The sequence below is a fragment of the Acanthochromis polyacanthus genome, chromosome 5 (genome assembly GCF_021347895.1).
Source record: "Acanthochromis polyacanthus isolate Apoly-LR-REF ecotype Palm Island chromosome 5, KAUST_Apoly_ChrSc, whole genome shotgun sequence".
NCBI lineage: Eukaryota > Metazoa > Chordata > Actinopteri > Pomacentridae > Acanthochromis > Acanthochromis polyacanthus.
In genome coordinates, this window is record NC_067117.1 from 6252180 (window position 1) to 6274483 (window position 22304).

The 22304-nt window shown below is 44.6% G+C and overlaps 4 protein-coding genes and 1 long non-coding RNA gene across 8 annotated transcripts in view; 3 read left to right on the plus strand and 2 right to left on the minus strand.

Moving 5' to 3' along the window:
- LOC110945230 (elastase-1-like) overlaps positions 1–20551 on the plus strand; it is a 51455-nt gene extending 30904 nt beyond the window's left edge. The window contains exon 9 of one of the 2 annotated variants that reach the window (XM_051948853.1): positions 20454–20551. Coding sequence is in view for 1 of the 2 variants with exons in the window: in XM_051948852.1 (XP_051804812.1) it covers positions 20434–20442 (9 nt within the window). In the remaining variant the exon portion in view is untranslated. Of the gene's footprint in view, positions 1–20433 lie in introns of both variants that reach the window. The other variant, XM_051948852.1, reaches the window with a different exon arrangement.
- Positions 1–20551, plus strand: part of LOC110947793 (elastase-1-like) — a 34443-nt gene extending 13892 nt beyond the window's left edge. The window contains exon 9 of one of the 2 annotated variants that reach the window (XM_051948856.1): positions 20454–20551. Coding sequence is in view for 1 of the 2 variants with exons in the window: in XM_051948857.1 (XP_051804817.1) it covers positions 20434–20442 (9 nt within the window). In the remaining variant the exon portion in view is untranslated. Of the gene's footprint in view, positions 1–20433 lie in introns of both variants that reach the window. The other variant, XM_051948857.1, reaches the window with a different exon arrangement.
- On the plus strand, positions 239–20551 carry LOC127534241 (elastase-1-like). 2 transcript variants are annotated; one of them, XM_051948859.1, is made up of 9 exons: positions 239–391; positions 662–753; positions 912–1012; positions 2173–2298; positions 2544–2680; positions 2784–2926; positions 3085–3234; positions 3405–3424; positions 20454–20551. In XM_051948859.1, the coding sequence occupies exons 1-8, from the start codon at positions 352–354 to the stop codon at positions 3411–3413; spliced, it is 798 nt and encodes a 265-aa protein (XP_051804819.1). In that variant the 5' UTR covers positions 239–351; the 3' UTR covers positions 3414–3424; positions 20454–20551. The 2 variants fall into 2 exon arrangements, with proteins under 2 accessions (XP_051804819.1, XP_051804818.1); XM_051948858.1 differs by lacking the exon at positions 20454–20551 and having other exon boundaries at positions 3405–3526.
- Positions 5315–8130, minus strand: LOC127534238 (uncharacterized). Its single transcript, XM_051948845.1, has 2 exons — positions 5471–8130; positions 5315–5348 (listed from the first exon to the last, which is right to left on the minus strand). Exon 1 carries the CDS (start codon positions 8051–8053, stop codon positions 6215–6217), a length of 1839 nt encoding a protein of 612 aa, XP_051804805.1. The 5' UTR covers positions 8054–8130; the 3' UTR covers positions 5315–5348; positions 5471–6214.
- Positions 12951–13530, minus strand: LOC127534244 (uncharacterized). Its single transcript, XR_007942279.1, has 2 exons — positions 13107–13530; positions 12951–12984 (listed from the first exon to the last, which is right to left on the minus strand). It is a non-coding gene; the product is annotated as an uncharacterized LOC127534244 (long non-coding RNA).
- Positions 20552–22304: the final 1753 nt, after the last annotated feature.

The window sequence follows — 22304 nt, forward strand, 5'->3', positions numbered from 1 at the left end:
CAAAAAGTGTTTTTTCCCATAAACTGCTGCCAAAATAAATGCGGTGTACATGATTAGCAAGAAGAAATGTATAAATACCCTCATAAGTCCTTCAGATCAATGTGACTCCTGTTATCCACTGATAAAACTGACGATGTGACATTTTTCTTCTGGACGTGCTGGTCAGAGCAATAGGTGTTTTTTCATCACCTGTGATAACACCGTGTGAGACAGAACACAGGTGCATACCTGGATTTTGTCACTGGGGAAAGAAAAGCCGTGTTTTTCCACATCAGCTGAAGGTCAAGTTCAGGTATAAAAGAACAGGAGACCCATTCGTTCATTGCAGAAGCATTGTAACTCACAGCAGTCATGCTCAGGTTTTTGGTGTTGACAAGCCTCGCAGCCATCGGTAAGAAAATGACAGCTCTGTGTAACTATTCGTTATTGATCTCTGTTGGTCTTTCTTGCTCTCGTATCAGTCACTCTATCTGTCATGCAGTCAGTCGCTCTTTTTTAGTTTAGTCAACACACAGGAGCTCCAGCTAATCTGCTCTAACAGGGCACTCTGGTTCCTGCCATGTCTCCTTTCTACTTACTGTAGGTGGATAGCAAATATTGTTAGGAACTTTCTGGGAATCCATGAATGAAACAAACTCATGTTTTTATGTTTTTTAACCAGTGCTGGCAGAGGACCAGCCCAGGTATCTGGAGGACAGGCATGGAAGGGTTGTTGGAGGTGAGGTGGCCAGTCCCAACTCTTGGCCCTGGCAGGTAACCCACTGTCACACAGACTCAACATCTACATTTCTATTTAAATGGATGTACTTTTTTCATCATTAAAATAATGAGCCAATGCAGTATAACCATATCAAATTGCTGAGTAAAACTCAAACTAAGCATGAATGTTTTTGGCTCTGTTTCCCCTTTAGATCTCTCTTCAGTACATCTCTGGTGGTTACGCCTACCTCCAATGTGGAGGAACCCTCATTGCGAGAGACTGGGTGATGACCGCTGCTCACTGTGTGGACAGGTAACATAATGATGAGCTAGAATCTCAGATAAAGCATTCTTTGGCTACTTCTTTTGAGTAGGTTTGTACATATCTTTTGATTACTTTGACTCTAATATCCACAGCCTACTCTTTCACAACATGTGGTATGATTTTTTTTCACATATTTTAAATGCCGTTATTGTGTGAAAATCTCTCATAACCTTATTTATAACACACCAAGGAGGAAATAATCCATGATGCTTGAATGACTTGCCAAAACAGTGCTCCTTCACTATATCATGGTTCACTTCTTGCGGTCTCACTATATCGCGGATTTTTTGATTGGGTTTGGTTCCACGGATGTTTCACTATATCGTGGAATTTTGCTGTATGGATATGTTTTTTCTGTAGTGATCATTTGGCGAGCTGCATTCATAACTACACTTGAGGACACATACCTGCTCTTTATGCATTATGTAACTGCCAGGTGCTTCTATTTTGACACAGACTGCAGTATAAATGTTGCAGGAAATCTTCAAACTCACTACACTTCACACTCACAGTCATGACAACGTAACACTTAAGCAAAGTAACTAGGCCGACTAAACCACAAAAAGAGAATAAAACACAAATACTAATAACACTCTGACACTACAATGACATTTAAACCCCCGACACCCAGAACTCCCATGGTGCATTGCAGCACAACAGTTCAGTCATCGCGACCAGCTCTGCCATCGCTGCATTATTTGAATAATTTTTGCGGTAAAATAAGCAATTTCTAGCCTAAAAAATGCATAAACAATATAAAAAAACATGTTAAAGAAATTAAAACATATTAAAATAATATTTAATGTTAATAAGATGTGCAGCATACAGCACTTGGTTCTGATTGGCTCAGCGACCGTAGCATCAGTCTCCTCTGTCTAACCTGTGTGTAGCACATATGGTGTAGCGGCATTCGGTATCTGGCCCTGTCCGTTTCACACAGACGTCTGATCGCTGCAAGGTGTGGCTCTGCGATGATGTGCAGTGTGTGGAGAGGGTTTATAAAGCCTTAAAATATATAACAAGAACAGCACTCACAGAGCGTAGAACTCCTCCAAGACTCTTCATTCTCTGACTTTGTGCTGAACACAGGCGTGTGTTATGCCTGTGTGCGTAAATCACCTGACCTTCTCTTTTCTGAAACATTGCAGCACTAGGACGTGGCGTGTGGTTCTTGGTGAGCACGATCTCTACAGCAACAGTGGCAGAGAGCAGTTCCTGAGTGTCAGCCAGGTCTACATCCACCCCAATTGGAACCGTTATAATGTGGCCAATGGGTGAGGAATGCTTTTTGTAAATCTGAAGAATCTTTTGTAGATTCTCAATGGGAAGTGTGATATTTAAAGTGTTTTGTTAGGAATGAGTTGTAATGTTTTCAAGGTAATTCATTTCCCTCATTTGTCAAACATCATTGAGCAAACATATTGACTCTGAGCTTGTATGGAGTCTGAATGTGGCCTTAGGAGAGTGGTACTCGAGACTGTAGACAAAAATGACTTCTTTTGGATTGTCTCCACCTCAGGTATGACATTGCCCTGCTGAAACTGTCCTCTGCAGCTTCTCTGAACTCTTACGTCCAGCTTGGTGCTCTGCCTCCCTCCGGCGAGATTCTGCCCAACAACAGCAACTGCTACGTCACCGGATGGGGAGCCACCTCCAGTGAGTTGACTGCATGACCCCATTTGGCCTCCTGTCTTTGTGATTTCAGTTGTTGGGTCTTTTTTGTAAAACTCAGTGTAATTTTCCATTTCCTGTTGACCAGCTGGCGGTTCCATCTCTGGTGAGCTCAAGCAGGCCTACCTTCCTAGCGTGCACCATGAGACCTGCAGCAGCTCTAGCTGGTGGGGCAGCACTGTGAAGACCACCATGGTGTGTGCTGGAGGTGGTGCGGAATCTGGATGCAACGTGAGTCTGAACAACTGTGTCACTAGAGACTAATACTTACATGAGTCAGCAATGAAAAGACATGTTGGTGAAAAACAAAATCCAAATAAGAGAAAGTAATAAAGTAAAAAAATGTAACTTCCAAATGTAACCATCAGGATTAAACTTGTTTCTCTCAGGGTGACTCTGGTGGCCCTCTGAACTGCCTGATCAATGGAAGATACTACGTGCACGGTATCACCAGCTTTGGTTCTGGTTCCGGTTGCAACACTATCAGGAAGCCCACAGTCTTCACCCGTGTCTCTGCCTACATTGACTGGATGAACTCGGTTAGTATGAAAAATGTGTTTATCTCGTATAGAGGATATTAAAAAAAAAAAAAAAACCTTCCTTGTGCAGGAATACAAGCATTCATGGGCTTCATTAAATTTATCAAATCTAGTTATATCATTGGGTTTCATGTGATGCTTAATCACTTTTTATTTCTTCTATTTCCCAGATCATGTAATAGGCACAGCGGTTATCCATGTGGCAGCACACAAAGGCTGACACCATAGTCCATCGACTGTACCTTCATAATGGGCTAATGTCATTCTAAAAAATAAATTTGATAAAATTTTGTGTCATGACTCATTTTTCACCTGAAGGTTTATGCAGCCACAGTCATATGTCAATATGAAAGTGTCACATAGACTGCACAGATTCAAGTAATTTTTTACCAGCAATCCAAAGACTTGGTTTCCACTGTTTAAAAAAAACACCCACAAATGCCGTAAGCCATGAAGGAAATTTATTTCCTAGATCTAAAAACAACAACACAAGATAAAGTAATTTCTTTTTAAAAAAAAAACAGACTAAAATCCTATTGAGATCTATTAAAAACAGTCCTGTTGGGAGGCATCAGACCAATAAAACAGAGCACACTGGTCTTTTTGAGGCTATGCTTATCTTGTCCGGTGCAATAGTCTTTTTAGGGGAATCTTCTCAGGGGGACAGGCGACGCAGGTTGAGGAGTGACGAGCAGCACACTTCCTCCTTGGGCCTCCGTACCTCCGAATCCTCCTCACGGCGGGTCCCGACACACTGCAGCGCTGTGGGAGAGGGAGCGTCACTCAATTTTCGGCACACCAGAAAAACAACCAACCACACACACACTGCTGGGTAGGATTGCTCGCGTCCCTTCACTTATCTGAGAATCTGCATTGTATTAATCCTCCTCGGCGTTCATCGCTCCTTACAGCCCTCAGCTCCTGCCTCCGTGCAGCCACGACCCAACTCAGTCCGCCTCCGTCCTCTCCCCTCAAACCGGCGCCCCTTACTGCGTGTAGCATGGAGTTTCTTTGGCTCTGTCCACTCTCGTGTCGCTCCACTTTGTCCCCATCTGTCCCCAGTTCTCCTCGCGGCCGCTCTCTGTCACTCCTCTGCTTCCTCTTCCACCGTGCCCCCTTTCTCACACGTGTCCCTCTTTTCTTCATCAGCTCAGGTAGCTCTGTCCAATCAATGGCAGTCTCCACCTAATCAGTCCCAGCTGTACTCAATAATTACAACTCACAAAAAGAAATAAAATCACTCCACCCAGTAAACAATTAACATGAACACTCAAAATAAACCCATGCAACTACAAAATAAAAACTCAATAACAAAAATACAACTGGTACTGTGACAAAAGTTACTACTTCGTAGTTCTTCTGCTTTACAGATCAAACTATCCTACCTGCAAAAAAAAAAAAAAATGTATTTACAAATACAAATTTAATTAAGCTGTGCCCTCAAACTGAAAATATATGTTCAATTCAACACTTGGATACAGATTTTAAGAGACACTTTTTATGTTTCAGTATATTTTTAGTGTGATGCAATCTGTTATCACACTCTAATGCAAACTGTGATAAAGTGTGGTACAGACAACAGGTGCATGTCTAACTGCTGCCAAGCTCAGCTGAGGTTCCACAATAAAAGAAGATCAGATCAGGGTGTAAAAGACTGACAAAGGCATTGAGAAATGCTGAGATGCTGCAGAGATGTTTTCACCATTCTCACAGCCACAGGTGGCAAATGTCAGGCCTATTGTGTAACTAATCCACTGGTGAAAACTGCAGTTTCTTACTTAGAAACACAGAACTTAACAAAAGGCAGACGCATAGAAATTTAGACATACTGACATTACATTGATGAATTTGCTTCAGCACTGCATGATGAATTGTAGGAGGTTACAAAGCACCTCACCACACCTCCTGGCCCCAGGAGTTACCATATCAACAAGGCAGAGTCATGCATAAAATATTGTGTGCATGCAAGACCCTATTGTTGTCCTGCAGTAAAGACAGTTAATGAACAAAACTGTATGTCTCTATGTGACCGGTTCGTTTCTGTCTCTGCGTTGTGTTAGGCAAGACTCAAGCGTGCATCTTTTTGGAGGCAGTCTCCATTTATTTTCCGGCTCCTGACATGAAAATATTAACACAAAATCCTCCCGTCATTGATCGCCACAACACATGCCCCTCTCCCACAGAGATTCATGTCAAAAGGGCTAACGTTAAGTTTTTCAAACAGAAAATGACATACCTGACATGAAAATATTAACACAAAATCCTCCCGTCATTGATCGCCACAACACATGCCCCTACACAGATCAAATGACAACAAAGTAAGCATCTTGTGACAAGTTTTAGCTTGCTAGAACAGGAATTTCACCGGACAGCAAAACCGCTTACCTCTCCCACAGAGATTCATGTCAAAAGGGGAGAAAATCGGCGCGAAAACGCCAGTTATAGAGGGCAGTGCTACATAGAATGTGGCTGTAGTAATACAAACCGAACCAAAGTTCCGCTTACTGACAAGGAGGCTCAACTAGTCAGGCATTAACTGAAACAAAAACAAACAAAAACAAATCCACAGACACAGATTTTGTGTAATTATCACAATAACTAAAGTACAATATACTGTATTCCATATACACACACATATATTAATGTATAATTGACCCTGTTACACTCACCCCCCCAGAATTACACAAACATCTGGGCAGCAAAACAACTGTCAATAGCACGCAGGCCATTAAGAACCACAACCAAATACGTGAACCAGCAAGTAGAGCTTCCTATTAAAAGGATTGGAAGATGAGGGAATTGCTCGGCGCCTAGCAAGAACCCACAACACTCCATAGACAGGGTGAGGTGCCTTATACACCACACATACACAGGCCAACGGTACAGGTGAGGAAAAAAAAGAAAGGGCCTATACAGCAACATGTGACCATAATAACATAAAGAGCAGCTTATCATAACACGCCACCCTGATTCATACATTTCACACATGAAGAACAGGACGGGATCCTGACTGGACCCCTAGAACGGACTCAAGTTGTGCCATAGACTCAATCAATCGGCACACTGGTTTAATGACTCTGCCAAACCGTGAAGTCAGTTGGCCGTCAATATCAGACGCTCGAGGCGGACTGGCAGGTGGTGGTTGCAGCAGGAGAGCTGGGGAAGCTGTTGGGGGGTCCACAGCAGTGGCGGGGTCACCATTAATAGATGAGGTCGCTAAAACAGGGGGTGACTGACAGCCTGAACCAAGGGGCTCATCAGTGGAGGACTGCTCACGTACCCAGGAGGCAGTGCGACCAATATCCCAGTCACCAATACTCAACAGAGAACCCGTAAGGGATGGCCCAGCCGTTGCAGCTGCAGTATCTAAACCAGACACATCAGTCTCATGCCAAACAGATTCGGGGGGGTTATTGGCCATACTAGGGGCGGGCAAGGACATTGGAGCATCATCATCATCCAAAGCGTCCTCCAGTGGAAGGAAGTTGACCTGAAGCAACAGGTTTCGGTGAACTACACGTTCATTTCCTTCAGGGTCCCTGATCCGGTAGATATGGAGGGCAGGTTTTGAGGCCACCACAGTATGCACAACAGGCAGCCACTTGTCAGAGAGCTTACGTTTCCCCTTTATGCCTTTGTTTGCCAGTAGCACCTGGTCACCGAGAGACAGAGGCTGACCTTTGACCCGTTTGTTGTACTGATTACACTGGTGTTTCTGCTCAGCTGTGCAGTTCTTCTGAGCCAATGCCATCGCACAGTGCAGGTCCTCCAAAAGAGATTTCACATAAGCGTCATAGTCACACACAGTCACATCATGGAGCACGTTCTTGAAGAGAAGGTCAACCGGCAGCCTCGGGACTCTCCCAAACATCAAATAGAAGGGTGCAAACCCGGTGGTCTCATGTACAGTGCAATTGTATACAAAGGTCATGGTCTGGATCATTTGCGGCCACTTCTGTTTGGAGCGAAGGGGTAGAGATCTCAACATGTTGCCCAAGGTGCGGTTAAACCTCTCCGTGCTGCCGTTTCCCATAGGGTGGTAAGGTGAGGTGTGTGACTTGTCAACTCCTGACAACTTTAGGAGCTCGGCAATCAACTCACTCTCGAAGTTCGCTCCCTGGTCGGAATGGAGGCGCTGAGGGAAGCCGTAGATGCAGAAGAAGTTGTCCCACAGCTTCTTGGCCACCCTCTTGGCGGTTTGGTCCTGACAGGGAAAAGCATGGGTCAACTTCGTAAAGTGATCAGTGATCACCAGTACATCCACAGACTTGTTGTTATTGTCCTCAGCAGACCAAAAGTCGATGCTCACGAGCTCAAGGGGGGCGGAAGTTTTAATACTCTCCAGTGGGGCCCGAGCTGAAGGCTCGGGGGTCTTGCTGAGCACACATCTGAGGCGGTGCTTCACGTGATTGCGGACATCCCTTTCCATATCATACCAGAAGAAGTGCTGGCGGGCCAAAGAGAGTGTGCGGGGCTGACCCTGATGACCAGCGTGGTCGTGAACACCAGACAACGCATCTGCCATCAGGGACTCAGGCACAACAAACTGAAACCTCTTCTGTTTAGTCAAGGGGTCCTTTGTGACCCTATAGAGGATGCCTTCCAGAAGTGTTAACCTATCCCACTGCTTCAGGACCCTCAGAGTCGGCTGACTCTCATTGTGGCGTTCACGTCTGGAAGGTCTGCGTTTCCTGTCGACATAGTGAGCGACCCGTGAGACGACTGGGTCCTGCTGCTGGTGTGACTGAAGCTCAGCGCGAGATAAGGAAGGCAACATGTCCTGGCCAGGGGGTGTGAAAGCCGTCAGGTGGTCAGCCATGGACGCCGCACGCTGCCTGGGAGCAGAGTCCCACTCATCCAAAGAAGAGAGGAGGGAGGAGACATCATCCTCAGACATTGAACCCTCAATGGCAGCAGAGTGAGAGGGGCCCCCTAGTGACTGTGGCTGGCATGTGAGGTGGAAGGCATCCTGCACACGCCTGTCGCTGACATCATCTGCTTGGTCTAGCAGCTCAGAGTATGGCTCGCACAGCAGCCGCTGCCTCAGAGGCTTCACAAATGGGTCTCTGCTGAGGGCGTCTGCCACCACATTCAGCCTGCCGGGAATGTGTTTAATCTCAAAGGCATACGGAGCCAGCTTAGAGACCCACCGCTGTTCACAGGCATCAAGTTTTGGCTTGGTCAGAATGTATGTGAGCGGATTGTTGTCGGACCAGACAGTGAACCTGTGACCCTTGAGCCAGTGGCTAAATTTATCGCAGACCGCCCATTTCAGAGCCAAGAATTCCAGTCTGTGGGCAGGATAGTTGGCTTGACTGCGACTGAGGGTTCTGCTCGCGAAGGCGATTGGTCTTGCCTTCTCCTCACCAGGAGGCACCTGCGACAGGACAGCACCCAGACCGTCAAGGGAAGCATCGGTGGAAAGAATGAATGGCCTATCAAAGTCTGGGTGTGCCAACACCACACTATTGAGGAGTGCGCTTTTCAGATCCTCAAATGCTTTCTCACAGGCGGGAGTCCAATCCTGAGGAGTCAGTTCTCGGAAGGTGCCAGCCCGTCTCCGACCAAAGGAGCCTTTGGCCTTCCTCTTCTGCCCCGCAGTCAAGGTGTAGAGAGGCTTGGCGATGGAAGAACAGCCCGGAATGAAATGCTGATAAAACAACACCATCCCAAGGAAGGATTTGACCCTCCGTTGAGATGGAGTGCAGCCATCCTCATTCATGAGGTCCTCCCTCCTGAAAGCCGAGATAGCCTTTACTTTCTCCTCGTCGACTGAGACACCACTACTGTCCACCACATGACCAAGAAACCTCACGGACCTGCGTAGGAAGTAGCACTTCTTCTGCGCTAACTTCAGGTTGTTGGCTCGGAGACGTGAGAAGACAGCCTCCAACCGTTTCAGGGCTTCTTCCTCGGACGGGGCAAAGACAAGTAGGTCGTCCAGATAACATAGGAGGCTGGAGAAGTTCAAGTCACCAAACACACTGACCATCATCCGCATGAATGATGCGGGACTGTTGCATAAGCCCTGGGGGAGTCTGTTATATTCGTACAGGCCTAAGGGTGTCGTAAAGGCCGTGTACCGCCTGTCGGACTCATGGAGCGGGATGTTGTAGAACCCCGATGTGAGGTCCATGGTGCTGAAAAAGGAGTTGCCCCCAAGGGCAGCGAGACAGTCGGCTTGGTGAGGTAGCGGGTGGGCGTCCTTGACAGTTTTGGCATTAAGCCAGCGAAAGTCAGTGCAGATCCTCAGTTCTCCTGACTTCTTCCAGACAAGGACCAGTGGCGAAGCATATTCGCTGACAGACTTACTGATGATGCCTTTCAACTCCATCTCAGACAGCACCTCTCTCAGTTTATGATAGTGTGCTGGAGGGACACGGCGATATGGCAGCCGGAAGGGGCGATCATCAGTAAGGTGGATTCGGTGGACAAACTCCTTTGCTTCCCCACAATCCAGCTTGTCCTTGGAGAAGACATCCTCGTAGGTGAGCACAAGTTCAGCTAGCCGCTGCTTCCATTCATCGGACACCTCACAACCTTCAAGGTTGATGTCCGTCAACCCACAGTCCTTAAGCTGCTGAAAGGGGGTGGAGGTGGCAGCTGAGTTAGTGTTAGGGTCAGTTGACTGATCTGTCTGTGGCCTAACCACACCCTGGGAAAGAGGAAGGTCCTCCACTGCCACACAAGGAAACACATCTGCCACTTTTGCATTGCGGTGCAGCGTCACGGGTTTCATTGTTGGGTTAAGGATCTTCATCGGGACCCATCGATCCCCCCACATGGGTGTCACAACCCGTCCCACAATGATGTTTTTAGGAGCTGAACGGGAGGAGGTGGGCTCCACAATGACAGTGCTCCCAGGGGACACAGGAGCACTACTGGGCAGCTTTCCCCACACTAAATGCTCCCCCTGTGGTGCAAGAGTGACAGCCTGCCGCAGCCTGACTGTGCCAACTTTATCAGGCAGATCAGGACCAGACCAACGTGTAATGCAGCTGAGCAGCTGAAGAAACTGCTCACAATCAGGGTCTGAAGTGTCGGAGTGGATGAGCTCCCAGTACTTCTCATCAGATTTCATCTTCTGTATCACAGGTCTAATGACATTGCTCCCTATGATAAGCTTGTCTTTCTGCCCTGGGACAAGAAACGTTGGCACACTGAATTTGGACCCAAAAACCTCAATTTCTAGGTCATAGATACATCTAGGTTGCGTTGTAAGGCCACCGCAGCCAACAAGAACCACCCTCTCAGGCACAGGTTGAGGACTGGGGAGAACACCAGCGGCCCTAAGCTCAGACTCTGCTTCTGCACTGAGTGTGCATGACATGCTCCCAGAATCAAGCATCCCTTTCAATGTAGACTGACCCCCAACAACTACTGGAGCATAAAACAAGTCACTAGCTGCCTCTACTCTATGTGAACCCACAACAATAACGGTTTTGTCAGCAGAAAGATTACTACAGCAGTTCACATAGATTGATTGCAAGTCATTTACATCACTGAGGGTGTCAGCAGTACCGCCCATGTTACCCCTCTCACTACACGGGCGGGCTAGTTTAAATCTGCATTGGAGGGAGAAGGTGGTGGCGTGCCTGGGGAAAGGGAGGCCTGCGGGCATTGACTTCTGATGTGACCAGGACTGAAGCAGTTTAGGCACAATCTATAAAGCCTGCAGTGTGCATGGGTAGTGTGGTCCCTGGAACTACAGACCCTGCATATTGAGGTCTCGGAAGCCTGCAGGTTACGGGGTCGACCAGTTCGATGGTGGGCGGGCTGACGATTTCCTGGCTGACGGCTGACTGGTCTCTGAGTGGTTCCAAGGGAAGCGTTGCACAAGGCCAGAACTTTGTCAAACATTGCCACAACTTGTTGAACACCAGAATCGGCAGTAATTGAATCAACAGCAGGGTGAGCTGGGACAGAGATGGCAGAAGGAGGCAGGGACAAGGATGCAGGCTCACGTGAGTTCACAACAACACTGTCTGAGTGGGGCTGACCACAGGCCGGGGCGGAGGCCAGAAGAGGGTTAGAAGGAGGCTGCGGCTGGTGCACCACTAAGGCGGGCTGGGCCACGCTAAGGTCAGGTGGGTGAAAAGAATCAGCTAAGGGCCTCTGACTGTAAGCCGACAAACCCACCGTGCATTGGGACTGGGCTGCTGTCTGTCTCACATTCCTCATGTGAGCATCCAGACGCTCCTGGACCTCAGCTGCAGTCCACTGCTCAGGCACCTTCAGCTGGAATGACATGGCGAGTCTGGGGTCAGGACAATGATTAATAAACATCGAGACCACCTCAGCACTGGGGTCCTCCACAGATTTACCCCGCCTCCGAAGACACTCATCGGCAGCATCAATGGACTTGTTAAGGCGAATCCAGTAGTCCATAGCACTCTCACCAACACAGGGGACGGTGCTGTAGAAATCTTTCATAGGTAAGTTAGAGAATGACAGCTCACTGAAGTTACCTTTCAGTATGTCAAACACAGCTGTGGGCGGGTCAGCTATACTCAGTTCAGGACGGCTGCGGAGCGAAACCTTCACCACGTCCCTAGCTTTGCCAGTTAGTCTCGACATTATCAGGTCAAGTATTTCAGCAGGACTGTCACACTTTATCCTATTTAAGTAACATCTCATCATGTCCTCCCATTCATGAACAGAGAACGCATCAGCATGATCACCCCTGAAATAAGGTGGAGGTCTGGTGTCTGATTGCACAACAACCTTCAAATGTGACAAACCCGCCTCGCTGGATGGCTGACAGGTGGTGGGAGACTGAGGCTGAGCGGTACTAGGCTGGCGCATAGTGTTAATGCTGGCTGTTTTCTCCAATCTGTTTAGCCAGATTTGCAATCATGTCCCCATAAAAATCTGCAGGCATGACTTGTGTGGGCATGGGATCTGCATGGGAAATAGGGGTGGAACTAGCAGTGGGAGTCAAAGGTGGGTTAACTGTCTGATCAGCTATGTATGAGGGAACACCGGGGGACAACGACCAACCCCTACCAGCAACCTGCCGGCCCCTTCCCACACCAAAAGTGACATTATTCACATTTCCATCCATAACATGAACCTCAAAAATATCCACCCCAAAGAGCTATACCAATACAGTAATATAAGTGCAATACCAGCAAATATATATATATATATATATATAAACCTATATTCTTGTACCTAAATGTTCTCTCAAATATTTGACTAAAACAGATGATGAGAACAACAAACCCACTGTCAAAACAAGGTTTCTGCCCCAGTTATAACAGATACTTGTCCTTCACACAGTTTTTTTTTTCTTTTTTCTTGTGTCCTTTCACATTACAATGATCAAACTATTCCTTCAATTCACTGGCTGGTCACAGCAGTATCGCCAGCATAAACTAACATGACAAAAAAACGGCGGGAGAAAGAAACGAAGATAAAAAAAATAATAATAAAGAGAAAAAAAAAACACACACTCCTAAACAGGTGGCGAGTGTCCGTTTTACGACCCTTGAATCGGTCAGCAAACCTCTCACACCCGCAGAAGCGAGCGCAGACTCCGACGCCGTGGAGCAGCAGACAGGACGGAGGAGTAGCCGACAGGAGCCCGGTGAGAGCAGCCGAACCCCGGGGACCAGACGAGCGCTGATCGGAGATGCGACGGGTCGTCACGGCACCAAGTGTGACCGGTTCGTTTCTGTCTCTGCGTTGTGTTAGGCAAGACTCAAGCGTGCATCTTTTTGGAGGCAGTCTCCATTTATTTTCCGGCTCCTGACATGAAAATATTAACACAAAATCCTCCCGTCATTGATCGCCACAACACATGCCCCTCTCCCACAGAGATTCATGTCAAAAGGGCTAACGTTAAGTTTTTCAAACAGAAAATGACATACCTGACATGAAAATATTAACACAAAATCCTCCCGTCATTGATCGCCACAACACATGCCCCTACACAGATCAAATGACAACAAAGTAAGCATCTTGTGACAAGTTTTAGCTTGCTAGAACAGGAATTTCACCGGACAGCAAAACCGCTTACCTCTCCCACAGAGATTCATGTCAAAAGGGGAGAAAATCAGCGCGAAAACGCCAGTTATAGAGGGCAGTGCTACATAGAATGTGGCTGTAGTAATACAAACCGAACCAAAGTTCCGCTTACTGACAAGGAGGCTCAACTAGTCAGGCATTAACTGAAACAAAAACAAACAAAAACAAATCCACAGACACAGATTTTGTGTAATTATCACAATAACTAAAGTACAATATACTGTATTCCATATACACACACATATATTAATGTATAATTGACCCTGTTACATCTAGTCTGTTTCAAAGATAGTTATAGAGCTCTTAACCTGTAGAATCTCTATATGATACAAAAACAGGCCATTTCTGGAAAAGTTGCTTTTCGTGTTTTCCAAGTGACACGATGATGAGAAGTTTGGTTCTACTCTCATATATGAAAAATAAAACATGAAAATAGGTTTTTACGGTCAACTGATTTAAATGCAGTAAAAATTATGTTTATGTTACAAAAGAACAAATTACCACTTATAAAAATACAGAATTTTTATGCGGAGATTATTTACAGTTCTACCTGGATGTTTTCTTTTTCTTTTTCAAAGCTAACATATAAATTCATACTTGTTGCTCTTACTAGGTGTAATATGTACTTTAACAACATGGAGAAAATCTGTACAACAGTAAACTGTGGGGAAAAAAATTACAGTTCAAACACACACACACACACACACATCCTTACATATATACATAAAAATATATATACAGTGGTTCTTCTTCTATTGTGGGGGTTACGTTCCAGACACCTCTGTGATAGATGAAAATCCGCACAATAGCCATATATTGTAACTGTTAAATATTAGTCAATTTACCTGTCTCCAGGGCTGTGGGTCAGACGGGTAACAATTATCTTGCGTTTTTGTGCTCATATTTTTTGCTGTCTTCCATGCTAAACATCCCCAGCATGACAAGACAGTTTCCTGCAAGTTTTTTCACTGCACAGCTCAACAAACATGGACTTCGCTTTTACCGGCTCTCCTGCTGCACCACAATTAGATCAGTTGTACCAAAAACAATAAGAATATGACCAACATTTGGCACACCGAGCAGGGCAATAACCAAATACTAAGCAATAAAATATCTGACCAAATAATCAGCGAAATTAGATCCAAGGCACAACATGAATGAATACAAAAATAATAAACAAAATAAAGTAAATGCAAATGAACACTATCATACACAAACCCAAGACTACAATATTTATTTTATTATTACCCTGCCAAGAAAGAGGTCTGTTGTTCATAATGGCCATCACATCGACCATAAAAGTGGTGAGCGCCTCATGAGTGAGCCAAGAAGGCCCCAACTGGAGAAGCATAGAGTCGAGGATCTTTCCTCTACCACCTGGAATAAGAAAATGTCTGTCCTCAAGTTCCAGCACAGTCCAAGGCTGCGCTGTATCGGCAGAGAGTCGACACTAAGATCCAGATCTTTGAGGTCACTGCCGTGATCTTCGGAAGGGAATGCCTCCATAACCTCTGTGCTGTTTGATGCTATTTTATGTAGCTTGAGGTTGGAGCAAGATACCATGTCCAGCATCCGTTTCAGCAAGTCAGTTGTATTCTCCGGTGTGGGCAGGGACTTCAGTCCATCTCCAACATAAGGGTCTCTTTCAACAAACTGCCTTGCGTCCTTGCCAAACGCTCTCTCCCCTTGTTCTGCTGCTCATCTGAGGCAGTGAATGGTGACTGCTGGTGATGGATTATTCCCAAAGACATGCACTTTCATACGGTACTCCACAATGTCATTCTCCAGGTTGTTTCCTCCATTCCAAAGAAATCTCAAAATTCTATCTTCTGGCCTTACGACAAAACAGTGGAACATTTGTTGTGTGTACCCTGTGATGGCAATGGAGTCCTTACGAAAGTGGACAAGTACCCCAAGAAGGCTGTTGTTGAAGTCCAGGCCAATCAGGAAGACCTGTTTCAGTGAGACTCTTTGGTGTTGAGCAATTGAATTGAAGACCACTCGAATTTGGCCCAGTTTCTGTGGATGGTATACCCCAAAGCAAGGGAGGTACCAACATTCCTCATCTTCTCAAGGGGTGGAGCTACCTCTGCATGGCTATTCTGGTACATCTTTGCCATGAATGAGATGAAATGCTGCCTCATTTCGGGATTATTGTTAAAGAAGCAGTGCAGTGAAGATAAACGTTCTCCTGCTTGTGAGCTGTTGTCGGGAAGGCAAGGCCATGGGCCCCTGAATGGCAAGGGGGCTACCCAGCTATAGTCCTCATCCTTACATACTCTCTGTTCCACAGTCTTCAGGAAGAGCATATCCTCAACTGAAAAGAACACCTTAATCACCTTTTGTCTATTTAAAGACACCTCATCCCAGATGCTCTTCGTGGTCCTCACATGTGAGACCCTCCAAATGTAAAGGTTCAGAGAGACCTGGGGCCGTGCTGCTGTACCACTTTTCCTTTGCAACAAAGCTATTAGGGAATGGTTCAAAAACAGAGTGGCAGCCATTTTCCATTTTTGGCATAGTATGTGTTCACAGTCTCCGGCTTGTGGACATTTCTTAGACAGATGTTGCCAACAATTGCCCATCCCAAATCCAGTTTTTGAGCATGGGGGAATTGTGTGGCCCATTTATCTGTTTCTGTACTTTGTGGACCCTTATGACGTCTTTGCTGATTAGGATCATGATTGGAGCCTGAGGGTCGAGCTCTGGGATCTTTTGCGCCAAAGGTTTCAGATACATGATGCAGTGCTGCCTCTGGTGTGGGAATTTCAGAGTGATGATTTGGAATGACATTACACTCAATCAGTGTTGGTAGAAAGAGAATAACCTGCCCGTACATAGACTCTACTTGAAAGCCATGCACTCATCTGCCTGCTGTCTCAACTACGCTAGCACATGTCTTGATGGAGTAAGGAGAGTTGTGGCCATTAATGTTGAAAAGGTTAAAAAACTCTGACCTTACTAATGACCTACTGCTCTGATCGTCCAACATCGCATAAAAACAAAATGTGCTTTCCTGGTGGCCAGCTGGGTAAACCTTCACAAGACAAATCTTTGAGCACGATTTTTCAGCAAGGTCTCCCCCACAGACCTGGGTGCAGCTTGAGGAAACAGTAGCTTCTTCCACATTGTTATCCCCCTCCCCGCCATGCTCATGTGCAGGGGTTTGTGCCTCTGAGGAGCAGGTCCAAGGTGCAGGGCTGAAGTGTGATTCTTTCTTCCACATTCAGCACATTTTATATTGCCATCCCAGTTCTTGACTAGATGTGCTGATGATGCACAACATTTATAGCAGATGCCATTTGCTCTAAAAATGCTTAATGGGTTTTTCTCTAAATCTATGGCATTTCTGGAGCGGGTGCGGTTTGTTGTGCAAGGGGCATTGCTTACCAGGATCCACTTTACTCTTGTGCTTTGTGTCAGCCGAAGAGTACGCATAAGTGGACACTGCAGTCTTGTGGACTGAGACTGGTGGCCTCTGATTGCTATAATTAGGAGCTGACCTCTTTATCACTGGAGGTTCAGTACCGTTGGAACAAGGGAAAAGCTAGGATCATCTTGCATCTTAGCTTGCTGGCAAATGAAATCCACAAAGTAGCCAAAAGTTGGAAATGGGATATTGTACTCTGCCTTGAATCTAGAACTGTGAGAAAGCCATCTCTCCTGCAAGTTGTATGGCAGTTTCTGCACAATAGGGCTGATACCATGGGCTGCGTGTAAGTACGTGATATATTGTTACAGCAGGCCAGAGCATGTGACCAACATGAATTTAACATATATAAACAAACTGTGAAAATACTGATCATTTACCAAAAAAAATACACATACAATAACAATGATAACTTAAAAGGCCATTTTTAACATACCGACAATGCTTTCAAAGACTTGAACGTAAGGATGATGTCCACTGAAAAAAGGCTGATGCACTTCTTAAAGGATGCACATGGAAAACTGACCTGACACCTACTAATGATGTCATCAGCAACAGACACTGATCCTCTAACCTAAATGTTGCACACAACCAACAGCAGGGGGTGCTAAAACAACAAAAGAAAATAACTGGCTGATAGGCAGCACAACTTCGCTTCCCCTTTGACATCATATTCTGTAAAATATTGCATTTTTTACTATATCTTTAAAAAAAATCCTCGATATAGATCATTATTTTGCAACAAAATCTTCTGTGAAATAAGCTTGTTCTGCCTCTGCAAATATTTTCTGTTGTCGATTCACTACAAATAATTGCATTCAAATATATGAGTGTTTTAAAACTATTTCTAATTGCTTGGTACTCTAATAGAGTTAACTATTTTGAAGTCATGTTAAAATATTTCCATGATAAAGCCATTTCACATGGCACTGATGAATAGAAGGTGAATCATGCAGCAACAGTAGGTTGTGATGTAAATAGTTGCAAGAACTTGCATTCGGTTCCATCAGACAATTCATTTAAAAAATTCATTCTTCAAAGTAGCACAGAGGATGATATATGTTTATAGAAAATACACAGAAAAATCATTTTGGGTACTGAGTGGGAGGTAACAGCTTAAATGTTCCATTTATTTGACATGGTGACAAGTGTGATATTCACACAGATGTAAGGTCAGCCAGTCATCATTACACTCACTTTTGACCCCAAAAATGTGTGTTTTCCCATAAGCTCTTGCCAAAATAAATGTGGTGTGCACAAACAGCAAGAAGAAACTTATAAATACCCTTATAAGTCCTTCAGATCACTGTGACTCATGTTATCCACCGATAAAACCGACTATGTGACATTCTTATTCTGGACGTGCTGGTCAAGGCAAGAGGTGTTTTTTAATCAGCTGTGATAACATCGTGTGAGACAGAACACAGCTGCATACCTGGATTTTGTCACTGGGGAAAGAAAAGCCACGTTTTTCCACATCAGCTGAAGGTCAAGTTCAGGTATAAAAGAACAGGAGACCCATTCGTTCCTTTGCAGAAGCATTGTAACTCATTGCAGTCATGCTCAGGTTTTTGGTGTTGACAAGCCTCACAGCCATCGGTAAGAAAATGACAGCTCTGTGTGACTATTGGTTATTGATCTCTGTTGGTCTTTCTTGCTCTCGTATCAGTCACTCTATCTGTCATGCAGTCAGTTGCTCTTTTTTAGTTTAGTCAACACACAGGAGCTCCAGCTAATCTGCTCTACCAGGGCACTCTGGTTCCTGCCATGTCTCCTTTCTAATTACTGTAGGGATAGCAAATATTCTTAGGAGATTTCTGGGAATCCATGAATAAATCAAACTCATGTTTTTATGTTTTTTAACCAGTGCTGGCAGAGGACCAGATGTATCTAGAGGACAGGCGTGAAAGGGTTGTTGGAGGTGAGGTGGCCAGTCCCAACTCTTGGCCCTGGCAGGTAACCCACTGTCACACAGACTCAACATCTGCATTTCTATTTAAATGGATGTACTTTTTTCATCAATAAAATCATGAGCCAATGCAGTATAACCATATCAAATTGCTGAGTAAAACTCAAATTAAGCATGAATGTTTTTGGCTATGTTTCCTCTTTAGATCTCTCTTCAGTTCATCTCTGGTGGTTACGCCTACCTCACATGTGGAGGAACCCTCATTGCAAGAGACTGGGTGATGACTGCTGCTCACTGTGTGGACAGGTAACTTTAAGATGAGCTAGAATCTCAGATAAAGCATTCTTTGGCTACTTCTTTTGAGTAGCTTTGTACATATCTTTTGATTACTTCAACTTTAATATCCATAGTCTACTCTGTCACAACATTGATGTATGATTTTTTTTTAGATATTTTAAATGCCATCACTGTAAGAAAACTTCTCACAACCTTATTTATAACGTACCAAAGGGAAAGAATCCATGAGGTTTTAATGACTTGCATTATGTCTCATGACTGATCGTTCACAATATTATACTTCTCTTTCATGAAACATTGCAGCACTAGGACGTGGCGTGTGGTTCTTGGTGAACATGATCTCTACACCAACAGTGGCAATGAGCAGTTCCTGGGTGTCAGCCAGGTCTACATCCACCCTGAATGGAATCGTTATACCATTACGTGAGGAATGCTTTTTTGTAAATCTGAAGACTCTTTTGTAGATTCTCAATGGGAAGTGTTATATTTTAAAGTGTTTTGTTCGGAATGAGTTGTTATGTTTTCAAGGTAATTTATTTCCCTCATTTGTCAAACATCATTGAGCAAACATATTGATTCTTAGCTTGTATGGAGTCTGAATGTGGCCTTAGGGCAGTGGGACTCGAGGCTATAGACAAATGATTTCTTTTGGATTCTCTCCACCTCAGCAATGACATTGCCCTGCTGAAGCTGTCCTCTCCAGCTTCTCTGAACTCTTACGTCCAGCTCGGTGCTCTGCCTCCCTCCGGCGAGATTCTGCCCAACAACAGCAACTGCTACGTCACCGGATGGGGAGCCACCTCCAGTGAGTCGCGATGCATGACCCCATTTGGCCTCCTGTCTTTTTGATTTCAGTTGTTGGGTCCTTTCTGTAAAACTCAATGTAACTTGCCATTTCCTGTTGACCAGCTGGCGGTAACATCTCTGGTGAGCTCAAGCAGGCCTACCTTCCTAGCGTGGACCATGAGACCTGCAGCAGCTCTAGCTGGTGGGGCAGCACTGTGAAGACCACCATGGTGTGTGCTGGAGGTGGTGCGGAATCTGGATGCAATGTGAGTCTGAGTTTTAATAACTGTGTCACTAGAGATTAATACTTAGATAAGTCAGCAATGGAAAGACATGTTGGTGGAAAAACATTTTAAAAATCCAAATAAGAGAAAGTAATGGAGTAAAAAAGTGTAACTTCCAAATGTAACTATCAGGATTAAACTTGTTTCTCTCAGGGTGACTCTGGCGGCCCTCTGAACTGCCTGATCAATGGAAAATACTACGTGCACGGTATTGCCAGCTTTGTGTCTAGTTCCGGTTGCAACACTATCAGGAAGCCCACAGTCTTCACCCGTGTCTCTGCCTACATTGACTGGATGAACTCGGTTAGTATGAAAAATGTGTTTTTCTAGTATAGAGGATATTAAAAAGTCCTTCTTTGTGCAGGAATACGAGCATTCATTGGTTTCATTAAATTTCTTGAATCTTGTTATATCATTGGGTTTCATGTGATACTTAATCACTTCTTTTTTCTTCTATTTCCCAGATCATGTAATAGGCACAGAGGTCATCCATGTGGCAGCACACAAAGGCTGACACCATAGTCCATCGACTGTTCCTACATAATGATCTGATGTCATTCTACAAATATAAACTTCATTCAATTTTGTGTCATGACTCATTTTTCAACTGAAGGTTTATGCAGCCACAGTCATACGTGTCAATATGAAAGCTAGTATTTCACAGTTCTTCTGCTTTACAAATTAAACTATCTTACCTGCCATAAAAAAGAGTGGAGAAAAGGCATTTGTAAATTGAATTTATGTAACATAAATTAAGTTGTGGCCTGAAACTGAAAATAAATGTTCAACACTTGGATACAGATTTTAAGAGACACTTTTTATGTTTCAATATATTTAGTTTGATGCAATCTGTTATCCCACTTTAAGGCAAACTGCGATAAAGTCTGACACAGCCAACAGGTACTGTCTAACTGCTGTCAAGCTCAGCTGAGATGCCACAGTAAAAGAAGATCAGATCAGGGTGGAAAAGACTGAGAAGGGCATTTAGAAACGCTGAGATTCTGCAGAGATGTTTTCAACATTCTCACAGCCACAGGAGACAAATGTTAGGCCCATTGTGTAACTAATGCACTGGTGAAAATTGCAGAGTTTCTTACGTTTTTCACGGCTAACATATACATACTTTTTGCTCTTACTGGGTGTAATGTGTACTCATCAATGAATAATACAATTTTTGCTCTGAGCTCCTACACTGTGTATGGTGATCCTCAATAACACCATCCCTCACAGCTCCCTGTAGAATCCTCTGAGGTCTTTTTGAAGAGGCATGTGTTACACTCGTAATAACAGATGCATCTGACTTTTGTGTAACAGGATGACTTTTTTCTGTAATCACAGAAAATAACAGTTTTGTGTCAGTAGTGGCTTCTCTGCTTGACCAACGGCAGACAGCTCGACTGAACTGAGCTTCTTCTTTGCTTATTACTAAGCTGACTATACTTTAGTAATTCCACAGTAATTTAAACAGTCTCTGTTACATTTTGCTTTCAAACAGAAATACATGGAAAACAATGAACTTGGCAAATACCAATAAATTCACAACTTCAGTCTTATTCTAATTATTTGTAGCACTGGACATGTTTCTCAAATACAGATGTCATTTGCACCAGATAATAAATCATTTATAAACAGAAAAGTTGCCTAACGTTTATCCATAACGCAGTGGAGATGCTAACAAGTTAGCATTAAGCTAGCGCCAGCTCAATGCTAACGAGTTAACATTAAGCTAGCGCCAGTTTGGGACAACTTTAAACACTCATAAAGATTACCAAATCTACTTTAGACACATCAAACTTTAACCTGAACATGCAAAAACGTCTTATGATGTTCACTATATAATGCTTGTGCACTCAACTCACCTGTAATCACAGAAAATAACAGTTTTGTGTCAGTAGTGGCTTCTCTGCTTGACCAACGGCAGACAGCTTGGCTGAACTGAGCTGCTTCACGTGAGCTCGCATGGTCAGTCTGTTTATCCACTACTGCCATCTACTGGCAAAACTCGTTATTACCAGAAATTACTTTAACACAAACAGGTGAATGTGGGCGAGTGATCAACGATTTAAATAGCATAAACAATGTATTGGGGGGGGTGTCTTTTTAATAGTCTATAAGTCCTGGGTGCCACACATGCAGCATGTCTGAGACAACATATGGCATGATTAAGGCCTCTTCAGGTCACAAAGCACTCAAAGTGGTGAGATCCAAGTCGGCTGTCACAGGTGGTGCAAGTGAACCCTGTCACTTGTATGCGAACGTCTTTATCTTGTTCTGGGTCCATGAGTGCAAAAGTGGCTATGGCAAGAGAAATTTTCTCTCGTTGAGAAAGTACCCA

Excerpts from the sequence above, each read along its gene's own strand:
- LOC127534238 (XM_051948845.1), bottom strand. The coding sequence starts at position 8,053 with ATGGCTGACCACCTGACGGCTTTCACACCCCCTGGCCAGGACATGTTG.
- LOC127534241 (XM_051948859.1), top strand. The coding sequence starts at position 352 with ATGCTCAGGTTTTTGGTGTTGACAAGCCTCGCAGCCATCG. Across the intron at positions 392-661 it reads GACAAGCCTCGCAGCCATCG|TGCTGGCAGAGGACCAGCCC; the intron begins GTAAGAAAATGA and ends TTTTTTAACCAG. Across the intron at positions 754-911 it reads CCAACTCTTGGCCCTGGCAG|ATCTCTCTTCAGTACATCTC; the intron begins GTAACCCACTGT and ends TTTCCCCTTTAG.